The following is an 11,541-nucleotide window of genomic DNA, read 5'->3' as shown; positions in this document are numbered from 1 at the left end:
GCCCGCGATGGAGAAGTACCATGTCCTGGAAATGATCGGCGAAGGCTCCTTCGGGCGTGTGTACAAGGGGCGCCGGAAACACAGCGCCCAGGTGAGAAGGGTGACAAGGGAGAGGGCTGGGAGGCCGTCGTGTGGCACCGAGGGCTGGTTGCTGATAGCTGCTGGGTTCCAGGGACCTTTGGGACTCAGCACTCTGACTCCTGCTGGTATGGAGTCATTCAGGTTTAAGGGCCCTCAGGAGGTCTCCAGTCCATCCCCAGCTCAAAGCAGTGCTGGCACTAAATTCAGATCCTGCCAAACCATATCCAGTGCTTAACTATGTTTGGAGTGAATAGTTTTTCCTTATATCAAGCTGGAAACTCCCTCGTTTCAGTTTGTGATCCCTGTCTCACCCTCCCTCCTTGCACGTCTGTAAAGACCCTGTCTCCATCTTCTCTGAAACCTCCTTTTGGGAATCATAAGGTTCCCAAAGATTCAGCTTCCCTGAGCTGTTTTTCCTCCAGGCTAACCAAGCCCCTTTCCCTTAGCCTTAACTTGTATGCCACTTGCTTCAGCCCTCTCATCATCCCAGTGGCCTCTGCTATACCCACTCCAGCCACTTGATGTCTTTCTGAGCCAAAACCTGGTCTAGCAAGTGTCAAATAAAGGGCAATAATCACTTCCCTCAAACTTCCCACTGTTGATACAGGCCAGGATGCTGCTAATGCTCCTTTCTGCCAGGGCACACTGCTGGCTTGTGTTTAGCTTGCTGTCCGCTGGCATCTCTAGCTCCTGTCCCGTGTTTCTGGCAGTCCTAGTTTTGTCTGTGCTCACTGGTTGCATTTCTTTGCTTTAAATGCTAGTATGTAAAGTACTGCAAGCACCTGTATCGATGTGCAGGGGCCTGGAGGGAGCCCCAGCTCCAAGGGATCCCATGAACAGATGTCTTGTTCAGTGTGCTCAGCTGGAAAACGCTGAGTCCCATTTGGGTTAAATGCAACCTCTGCCAGAGTGGGTGGGAGCCTGGTCTGATCTTAGCTTTGCCCACTTTGAAAGGTGGTGGCCTTGAAGTTCATCCCCAAGGTAGGGCGGTCTGAGAAGGAGCTGAAGAACCTGCAGCAAGAAATTGAGATCATGAGAGGCCTCCACCACCCCAACATCATCCAGATGCTTGACAGCTTCGAGACCAACAAGGAGGTGAAGGGGACTACTCTGGGCAGATGCTTTTACTTGACTGGGTCAGGGGAGCAAGGGCTGGCCCCTGCTCTCACAGGGACCTCTGTCTTAGGAGATGCTGATGACACCTTCCCAGGGCCTGGCTAGAGTTTTTCAGAGTCTTCCAATATGTGCTGTGGGGGGAGCCAGCACCCAGCTGGGCTGTGTGGGGTGCACTAGGTCATCTGCAGAGGTGAAGGAGCTGGGTGGGTGGTGTGTGATGCAAGAAAAGTGGTTTGGGATCACAGGATGAGGGTGACTCTTCAGACACCTCATCAGTCTCTGAAGGGACTGACTTCTCATTGATTTAAAGTCTTATGGAGAACGTATGATAAGAAAGGACTAAATACTGTGCTATGGGACATTGGGACATCAAGTAATTGGGCAGCATTCTACCCACTGGAATTGGAAGTACCATTCTGGACTTGTCCTGTCCTTCCCTCCTCCCTAGTTCCTGCTGGCTGTCCCAGATAAGGACACCCACAAGGCCTCTGCTAAATGCCAGGTCCCTGATGTAGTGCAGTCACGGAGGCCGTCTCCTGCCCCAAGTCCCAGCCCAAGCTGATGGGCTGTATGTGATGACACTGCAGCATCTCCCTCAGGTTTCCTACCCTGCTCTGGTCAGGTCCCCAGGGCATGGTGGGGATGTGACAGGGTGAATGCCTGATCCCACCGTGCCACTCTTCCCTCCAGGTGGTGCTGGTGACTGACTATGCAGAGGGGGAGCTATTCCAGATCCTGGAGGATGATGGAAGTTTGCCTGAGGACCAGGTGACTGTCATGGGGGTGGCCATGCAGTGCTTGCTGCAGGATGGAGAGAGCAGGATTAGTTTGCCTGCAGGCAGCGAGTCTCTGCTGTGGTCCAGGAGACATCAGGAGGGTGAAGGTGCCTCCAAGACTTTACCTGGCAGAGCTTCTGAAGGGGATGGAAAGAGGGGCAGGTTGCACTGGAGGACAGTGCAGTCCAGCAGGGACCCTGGTTTCCCTGTTTGCTCTCCAAGGGTGACACCACCAGGTTGCTGCCTTGGCCATCAGCCTACTCAGAGGAACTGCTGGCCCACAGGTGGGCCTGGTCCCTGCCCCAAAGAGGGCAAGGGCAGGAGTGGGGGCACTGGGGAAGCTGGGCCATAAGGGACTCCATGGTTGTGCCAGATGGTGGCACTGTGGAACACAGGATGAGTCTGTCATGTCTCTGGCAGGTCCAGACCATAGCTGCTCAACTGGTCTCTGCTCTCTATTACTTGCACTCCCACCGCATCCTGCACCGCGACATGAAACCCCAGAACATTCTGCTGGGCAAAGACGGCGTCGTCAAGCTCTGCGACTTCGGGTGGGTGTTGGGGTCAGCTTGAGGGGGCACTTGGCCTTATAACAGCCAAGGGGTGTTCTGGGTGCTCTGAAGGAGGAGGGCGGTGTGTAGAAGGGGACTTGGATTCTGTGCATATTTAGGAGTTGGCAGGGATGGGGGTTTTTGAGTCCAGAGAGGAAAGGTGTTGGTAAACTCATAGGCATCTTCTTGGGAGCTGCAATGGATGTTTCAGCCTGAAACGTCCATCTGTGCTTTGCTCTGAGCAGGTTTGCCCGTGCCATGAGCATCCACACCATGGTGCTGACCTCCATCAAGGGCACCCCGCTGTACATGTCTCCTGAGCTGGTGGAGGAGCGGCCGTACGACCACACGGCAGACCTGTGGTCCGTGGGCTGCATCCTGTACCAGCTGTTCGTGGGCACCCCTCCCTTCTACACCAGCAGCATCTTCCAGCTTGTCAGCCTCATTGTCAAGGACCCTGTGAAATGGCCCGAGGCCATAAGCCCGGTCTTCAAGGTAAGGGTGAAGAAGGCCTCTCGTCTGTGGGGCGAGAGCCATTAATGTGATAAAAGCTTTGGCCTCGTCTGCTGCCTGGGTGGATCGATGAGGTTTTCTGTCCCTTATCAGGGATTTCAGAATGGATGAGAGCTTGGCCTCCTGGAAGGGAGACCCTTATCACTGCTGTCCCTCTATAAGCTGGGAAGCTGGGGTTAACAACAGAGGAGTGATTTACTGGGCTGGGAAGGGAAGTGTCTTCCCATTGCCATAGGCACTAGAGCCACCCCTTTCTCAGGGCCAAGCAGGGAATGCAGCCCTTCTGGGTGACCTCACTAGAGGAGACTGGTGGGTACACTGTGCTCATTGAAGGGTGCTGAGCATGTGTCAGTGACCCTGGTGCTATGCTGCCCTGTAGAGCTTCCTGCAGGGACTCCTAATGAAGGACCCCCGCCAGCGTCTGTCATGGCCGGAGCTGCTCTCTCACCCTTTCATTGCTGGACGAGTTACTGGTGAGTACCAACTCTTTATCCAGTATTGGGCAGGTCTGTTTCCTCCTCCTCCTGCCTGGAGGCTGGGAGAACCGCCCTGCCCTGCTATTTTTACTACCCTGGTCTTTGCCTCCCTCCTCTTGGCTTTCTCCAAGCACTGACCCCTAGCTCCTGCACCTCGGCTTGCTCTGGGTCCCCCAGGATTGCCCTGGGATCCCAGAGCTGATCACTCTCCCTGATGAAGCTACTGATGAAGTTCTCCCCTTGCCTCCCCAGTGATTGATGACACAGGAGAACACGGGATCTCAAACCCCTTCACTACCAAGCTGCCCCCAGAGTTGCAGGCCCTGAAGGAGCAGCAAGCCCATTCTCTGGCCCCCAAGAGCGGCCAGTCCAGGATTCTGAGAAAGGCTCGGCAGAAGATGGCAGAGGAGGCACATAAAAAGGTGGAGGAAAGTGTGGGGTTCCCCTGTCTGTGTCCCACAAAGGAGGGAACTGAAATGAAACCTAGGGGGAAAGACTGAAGCTACATGGGTCAGACTGGGATGTTAGCCACTTGCAAGGCAGGATGTGAGGTCCTCAGGGTGGTGGAGTCTAGAGGACTCTGACCAAACTTCTCTGCTATCCCCCAGAGACAACTGGAGGCAGGTGTGACATCTGTGAAGGACTCTGGCAAAGGATGCCCAGGGCATAGACCCAGAACAGCTGCTGGGAAGGCAGCCGTCGTGGAGAGGGAGCCACCAGCTGCCTCCAAAGAGAAGAACTCCAGTGTCCTACAAGCAAAGAGCACCATGGCAGAATGGGAGTTGGAGGAGACTCCACCCAACCCACAGTGAGGGAGGGCTGAGACTGGGATGGGAGGAAGTGGGAGAGGCAGGGTTGCTCACTGACTCTGCTGTTTCCTTGGCCAGGGAGCACAGCATTACTCAAGACTACAAACAGGAGTTTTCTGGAGTAGAGCCCCCTACACAGCCTGGTGCTGGCAAGGCAGAGCCCCAGGGCAGGCACAGCATCGACACCGTGGACCTGGAGAGTGAGGTAAGTGGTGAAGACAGCAGGGCCTGGTTCCCAGGGACTGGTACAGAGGCCCTGGGGCAGGCAAGGTCTGTGGCACCAGCCCTCTCTCCTCTGTGGCTAGGAGCTGGAGAGTGATGAGGAGTGGCAGCACCTGATTGAGGCCATCAAGCCCTCGGCCATGCAGCCAAGCACACCGCTAAGCCTCCTGAGGGACCCGGCCTTCTGGCACCGTGTCCAGGCCTGCCTGGCAGACTCTGCTCAGCAGGTGGGTGATGGCTGGCTCAGACAAGTATGACTGGGGACATGGATGCTACTTTCTTCCCCAGGATTGGGTTGGAGGCACTGGGAGAGTCATCAGTTCAACCAGCAAGGAGATCCTCTGCTTCTCCAGAAGCTGAGCTGTCTCATGCACTTAGCTTGTCATCTGTTCCCCTGCTGCTTTCAGCCTGATGGGTTGGAGGGTTGCCCTGTGGCTGATGGAGAGGCCACAACCGGTGCTGCTGCTGAGCCCTTTTGGCTTCACTGTGTCCAGGTGCTGGAAGGGATGCTAGAGGGAGCCTCCCGTCTCCGTCCCGTGCTCCGCGTCATGAGCAACCTCCTGGCTACCCGGTGTGACACTGAGCTGCTGGACCACTTCTGCAGAGAGCTGAATGTGCCTCTGTCCCTGCTGTGTCTAGCCAGGCAGATCCTGGAGAGTGGTAGCACCAAGCAGGTGGGTGTAGGATCACAGAAATCTGGGCTCCTTCCAGCCCTGCAGAGTGCTGGTGCTGAGCAGGCCCTGGTGTCCTCCTGGAGCTCATGGGACCAGTGCCTCCCTCTTCCAGGCTCCTTTGAGAAGGGGAAGGGCCTGGCAGGGAAGAATCCCTCTGTAGTGCTGTAGGCATGGCCAGCAGACAGTTCCCATTTGCTGTTTCTTTCTGGAACCTGCAGCAGCCCTGGTGCATCACAGTGCTGACAGACCTTCTCATGGTGACCACAGTTTATTTCAGCAGTGAATGCAGCCTGGAGGAGAATGGGCAAAAGGACAGGTAGGGACAACCCTCTGTGCTTTCAGGTCTCTTGTGGCCTCTGTGGGAACCTGGCAGTAGGTGGGAGGGTGGTGTTCATAGTCTGTTGCTAGAGCTGTCTCCATGAGGAAGCATCATGGAGTAAGTGCTTCATGCCATATCACTGTGCTCACAGAGGAGTGCTTCCAATGAGTGGGACTAAGGCGAAGGCACAGCTAACTGCAGCCTAGTTGTGCTGCCTGCTGGCACTGCCTCACGGTGCTTGTGTGTGCTGCCTGCTCCATTAGCCAGAGCCATATGAGCCTGGCCAGATCCTGTCCTCACAGCCAGGGCCTGTGTTTCTCTGCTCTTTTCTGCCCCTGCTGCCTCTCCAAGCCTGCAGACCTTCCAGAAGAGTACCAGCTGCTTCCTAGCCCTGCTGCCAGAGCTGCTGGCTGAGCCAGCTGACAGTGAGATGAGACTCTGCCAACAAAGCCTCCTGGTAAGGATGCCCCTGTCTCGCTTCTCCACACCCTCTCTCTCAGGGACAGAAGCTGTGGGGCTGGGTGTGCATGACAGGTGAGCACAGGCTGAGGACCCTGCTCCCAGGTGGGGGGTCTGATGCATTTTTGTCAGGGCAGTCTGTCTCACTCACTAGGGGTTGTGGGGGGGATCATATGCAGAAACGAGCTCTTTGAGGGGGCACTTCCCTGGCTGTGCCTCCATGTGTACCCCTCTCTCTGCTGGAGTTACTGGCTCCCACACAGTAACCTGGCTGGAGAGGACACGTGGAGTCTCTGAAGTTCCAGCATGTGAGTCCTTCTCCGCTCTTTGCTGTCTCCCTGTAGCCTCCTCCCCCATTAACCTTCTTTCTCATCCGACCCTGGATCTGCAGTGATGTCTCACCTTGTGTCTCCTCCAGTGCTTCACCCTGCTATGTGAGAGCCTGGATGCAATGTGCCCTTCCATCTCTGCCCCCTTCTATGCCAGCCTGCAAGAGGAGCATCAGCCCCTGCTAAGCAGACTCCTCCAGGGATCCATCTCAGTGCAGTCCACTCTGCGAGGTAGCAGTGGTGACAGCTTGCCACCGTCTCCTGGGGTTCTCCCTCTCCCTCCTGCCCTTGCGGTCCCTCAGGGCATCAACTGCCATTGCAGTGCTGTTGGCCAGAGGACATGAAGCTTATCTGCCCAAACCCCTGCTAACCAGGCCTCTCGTGTTCTCTCCCTCAATCCCAGATCTTACCCTTCTTAAGCCTGACTTTTCCTCCTCTGGCCTCCAGCCCCATCCTGCTTCCTCTCAGTGTCCCTCACCCTTAGCATATGTCTCCTGGGCTCTATCCCTGTGCAGGTGCAGCGATGAAGGCCAAATCAGCCAATGACAAGAGCCTGTGTGTGGCAGATCTCTCCACAGCTGCATTGGCTGCTGCCTGCAGCATTCCCCTGGAGAGGAACAGCTGTCGAGAAGCCAAGCAGCAGGTGAGGCCAGCTGTCTTTGCAGGGCAAGGAGGTGTGGTCCTCACAGGGACAGCAGCCCTTTGCAGCCAAGTCTCTTTCTTTCAGCAGTAGAGTGGAGGGCTGGGTCCCTCCAGCTTTGATGGCTGCAGGGCTGATGTTTGAAGGCTGCTCCTTCCCAGCCAACAACTGAGCTTCAGGAATCTAAGGGCTCCTAAGTCAGTTAAGAGACTCACACTTAAGATCTGAACTGTGGGATGGGCTAAGTAAAGAACCAGCCCATGTAGAGAAAACATGAAGAATTCTTATATGACATTGGTATGAACTGTAGGAAATCTGAAATTGAATGGACAATAAATAAGAGGGAAAACAAAATTACAGATTTACATTTGATCCTTTAACTTAAGTGTGAGTCAGTAATGAGGGAGGCAGTTGAGGAATCACACCTTGCTCATCTCAGTTGTGGGACTGTGCATTAAAAGCCATGCTGGGTCATGGCAGATGGGCATCCCTTTGTGAATGCAGGCAACATGTAGGAAGCAAATACCTTCTTCTATTAATTTATTGTTAGCATTAAACTCCTGTGCAGTCCTTCAGGTGCCCAGGGTACAAAACAGGCTGATTTCTGCAGGTTGCTCAGAAGGTAGCTGAAAAGCTTATGGAGGAAGAGAGCCAGCAACTTGGGAGGCTGCTGGGGAGACTGGAGAACCCAAACTGCTCCTTGAACGTGCTCAAGGTAATGGCCCCATCCATTTATCTGGCTCTTCCTAAAGGTGCCTGGACCTTTAGTCTGAGATTAGGAGCATGGGGAAGAGGTAACTGTGGGCTCAGCCCTCAATGACTCCCATCTCACTAGTGTCAGTTGTTGAATAAATGGGATGTGACTGGAATGGGCCTGGTCACTGCATCCCTGTCCCCAGGGGCTGGTATGCATCTTTACTCTCTGCCTTGCAGATCTTCTATGCTGGCTGCCATGCCAGCCCAAGCCTGTGCCAGCACCTGGGAAAGAGCCAGCGACTCTGGGGTTCCCTCATGCAGCTCTTGAAGGGCAAGGTAGGCCTGACCACAGTCCTAGTGGTGGGGTAAAGTGTGGGCAAACAGGATATATTCCTCTGAGTGCTGCTCTGACCAAGGTGGGGGATGTGTGGGAAGAAGATTTTGGGGGAGTTTAGTCTGGAGAGTGCAGTTCTCCTCCAGGGCCCAGAAATATCCTTTCCTCCCCTCTCAGCCTTGCTGTTCCCCTGTGACTCCTGGTCCCTTGGCAGGTCCCCATGACGGAGATGGCCCAGAGGGCAGCCTGTGAGGCCTCTCTGTACCTACTGGCCCTGCTCACCCTGTGGCTCCAAGCCTCCCTTGCCAGGTAAGCACCTGCTTTTGCTCATGGGTGGGAGATGAACAAGCCCTGCTCTTAACGGCCCTATGCCCTGCACCCTGCCCAGAGCTGGGCTTCTGCTCCCACTGATCCCTCTGATCTGGAAACATTAGCAGAGTGCTGGGCAGTGTGGACCCAGTGTGGACAAGGAACTGGTGTTCAGTCCTGCTGGGAGGTGGCTGCTTCCCAGCCCTGGGGGTATTTGGATGCTGCTGCTCTGTGGGATGTGAAGCTGTGAGAACACAATGCCTCTTCCCTGGTCTCTGTGTTTCAGGCTTGAGGAGGTGGTTACCCTGGCCATGGATCTCGTCACCCAGTCACCTGTCATCTCCATTGTGGTAAGTCTACCCACTCTGCCAGAGCTGCCTCTGAGAGCCCTGCAGAGCCCCACATCCCCTTTGAGTCCTACTGTTGCTCAGTCAGGGTGAGATGGGGGCAGGCGCAGCCTGGCTGTCCCTGTCCTGGGCTGAGGGATGAAGAGTCAGCATTGAGAGGACAGATGGGAAAGTCACAAAGGTGCTGAGATCTCCCTGCTTCCACAGGGTGCTGCAGCATTGCTCCTGACACAGCTCAGTCAGCATGGGGTGGCCTTGGAGCTCAGGGCAGAAGAGATCCTACCGGTGGTGACAAATGTCCTGACAGAGCCTGCTGAGGTACAGGATGGGGACAAAGGAGCGGGGGAGCCATGCTGCCACCTCACTGTGGAGGTGTGCAGTCAAAGAGGCTCAGAAGGGTGCAGCGTGGTGCTGCTGCCCTCAGACCCAGCACCTAGCTCCAGCCTGCCCCCTGCTCTCTTACAGCTGCAGCTCCCCCCACCAATGGGTGCTGGTCTCTATGATGGGATCTTTTTCTTCCTTCTGAAGCTCCTTGCCCAGGTACCAGCCTGCTTATCTCCCTTGGCCGTGTCCCTGCCGAAAAGTGTGGGGGCAAAAAGGCCTGAATGTGGATCAGTAATGGAGGTGGAGGCAAACCAGGGAACTGGGCAGCTTTGGCTGAGCTGTGCAACCCCACGAAAGTCACCCAATGTCCCTTGTTTGTCTGTGGAGTTCTGGAGGGTTGCTGGGAGAGTGGTGGGCAGGGAGAGGTGATTCATGGGTATATCAGAGTGAGAGAGGGCAGATATGGCTATGGACTGATACCATCAGCGAGTGCAGTAGGGCTGCCAGCTGCCTGGCCCCCTCTCCTCCCTCTGGCCATGTCCATCCATCCTTGACATCCCTGGGGAGCCGTCGAGGACCAGAATGCTCTCCAACACCTCTCCCTCCCGTCTTTAGGAGGACGTAGTCATGGAGCAGGGCTTTGCCACCTCAGAGCTGTGGAGCGTGGTGTGGCATTGTGTTGCTGCGGTGCTTCATGTGGGCAGCGACAGAGCAATGCTGGAGGGAGACCCCCCAGGGGCAGGCCACCCCATGGCACAGCCGGACTGGAACCTCCTCTCCCCTCAAGGTAGGAGCTGCAGGGTGGCAAGGCATCTGCCCTGGACCTTGCTCCACATCCTGCCCTCAGACTTGCCCACCTGTGTGTCCCCATCAGCATCTGGTCCCTGAGGCCAGAGGGGCTCGGAGGTCTTATCTTGAGAATTGCTGTTGTCCTCTGGGGAGAGAGGGCTGGGCTGGCCCATGCTGTGCCCAGTTGGCAGGAGCTCAGCTGAGCTGGCTGTGGAGGAACAAGAAAGGCTGTCTGTGCTGTGGGGAGCATTCACCCTGGCAGATGTGACCACCATTGGTGAAGACTGGTCTGGTCTTAAGCAGGGAAGCACAGAAGCAACCCTGAGGCAGTCTTGAGGCAGTACAGGCAGACAGAAGAGAGTTTTCAGCCTTCCCTAGCTTTGCCCCTCTGCTGCCCTGTTTCCCGTACAGGCACCCTGCTCTTCCTCAGCCTGGCCCTCTCTGTCTTCACTCGTGAATCCCACCGGTGCCTGCCTCAGCTCGCTCAGTCCCACGGTGTCCTCATGGTGACTCTGAAGAGGCTGCTGTCCCCTGGCTTCCTGGCATGCCTGGCACAGACGTGAGTTGTAGGCAGGGCTGAAGCAGGCAGAGCTCAGCTGCTCATTGGGGCTTGGACACGAGCATGCAGGGAGCCGAGAAGTTCCTGACCTGGCACTTGCAGGGCGCAGCTCACCTGCAGAGCCTTTCTGCAGTGCCTGACCTGGGGAGTGCTCTCTGCCTCTTGCCCTGATGTTTTTCTGATCACCTCTGCTAAGCTCTCTCTCTAACACATTCAGGCAAGCAAGAGATGATGGGGACCCAGAGCTTGTCCCATCTGTGGTGATCCAGGCCTGCCAGCTCCTCTGTATCCCTTTTGCCCTGGATGTGGATGGAGACACCTTAGAATTGGTCGTAGAGGCTGTGAGAGACACCCAGATCCCTGCCCAGCTGCTGCAGGTACCCTCTTGGCCCTGTGTTTTTCTTCCACCCCATACTGTGGAGACACCTCCTCACATTGCAGCCCCCAATGTGTGGCACCACTTCACACCGTGCTGGTGGCTTCTGCCCACATCGGGATGTCACTTGGGTGCTGTGCAGCCCTCAGGGTGGCTTGGCTGGCAGCTGAGCTGTGCATTGACCTGCTGGCAGCCTTCAGCTGCTGCTTGGCTTCCACAGGTCAGGCCTCAACCGCACTCTAGCCTGCGTGCAAGGACTGCGCACTCAGCGCTGCTGTCTCCTTTCTTAGGTCTGCTCTCGTCATCTGCCCTTGTCGGACACCGAGCTCCCCATGAGCCTCTTGTGCCACCTTGTTGTGTCTGATGAGCAGGTCGTAGACCAAATGGTGAGGGCAGCCACCGACTCAGAGCAGATCGTTGCCTTCTTGACGTCTGCCTTGTTTTCAGACAGCCTCACGCTCACAACTGACCTCCTGTCTCTCTTGACCCATGTGGCACGAGCCTGTCCGGAGCACCTGCCCTTTCTCCAGAGGATCCTGGGGGACTCAGATGTGGCCGACCAGCCACTGACCTGCCTGCTCGGCCACCAGCACCACCTGATACGGGCCAAAACTTGCAACCTGCTGGGCAACCTGCTCCGACACAACCATGGCTTTCCCCAGGCACTGCAGAGCCAGCCCCAGTTGCTGGAGAGCCTGCTGGGGTGCCTGGCAGACCGGGAGGAGAGCGTGTGCAAGGCAGCCTGCTTCGCGGTGGGGAACGCTGCCTACCATGAGTCCTCCCCGGCCGGGGTGCTGGGCAGGGCTGTGCCCAGGCTGACACAGCTGTTGAGTGATGCACAG

The 11,541-nt window shown here is 56.3% G+C and overlaps 1 protein-coding gene across 1 annotated transcript; it reads left to right on the top strand.

Moving 5' to 3' along the window:
• Positions 1-7: 7 nt before the first annotated feature.
• STK36 (serine/threonine kinase 36) lies at positions 8-11,530 on the top strand (the record flags this gene model as incomplete). The annotated part of the gene is made up of 25 exons (XM_010193324.1): positions 8-91; positions 1,036-1,176; positions 1,888-1,965; positions 2,394-2,524; positions 2,770-3,019; positions 3,417-3,510; positions 3,766-3,935; positions 4,122-4,321; positions 4,401-4,527; positions 4,628-4,771; positions 5,039-5,218; positions 5,437-5,534; positions 5,889-5,994; positions 6,415-6,556; positions 6,841-6,968; positions 7,576-7,680; positions 7,899-7,997; positions 8,210-8,304; positions 8,591-8,654; positions 8,859-8,969; positions 9,117-9,191; positions 9,591-9,762; positions 10,176-10,323; positions 10,541-10,700; positions 10,990-11,530. Coding segments are annotated over exons 1-25 (3,643 nt in total), but the record flags the coding sequence as incomplete, so codon positions are not given.
• Between the last annotated feature and the right edge of the window lie 11 nt (positions 11,531-11,541).

The sequence above is a fragment of the Mesitornis unicolor genome, unplaced genomic scaffold (assembly GCF_000695765.1).
Source record: "Mesitornis unicolor isolate BGI_N332 unplaced genomic scaffold, ASM69576v1 C13676119, whole genome shotgun sequence".
NCBI classification, from domain to species: Eukaryota; Metazoa; Chordata; class Aves; order Mesitornithiformes; family Mesitornithidae; genus Mesitornis; species Mesitornis unicolor.
The sequence above is the reverse complement of the archived record's forward strand: the minus strand, read 5'-3'. Positions and strand labels throughout refer to the sequence as shown.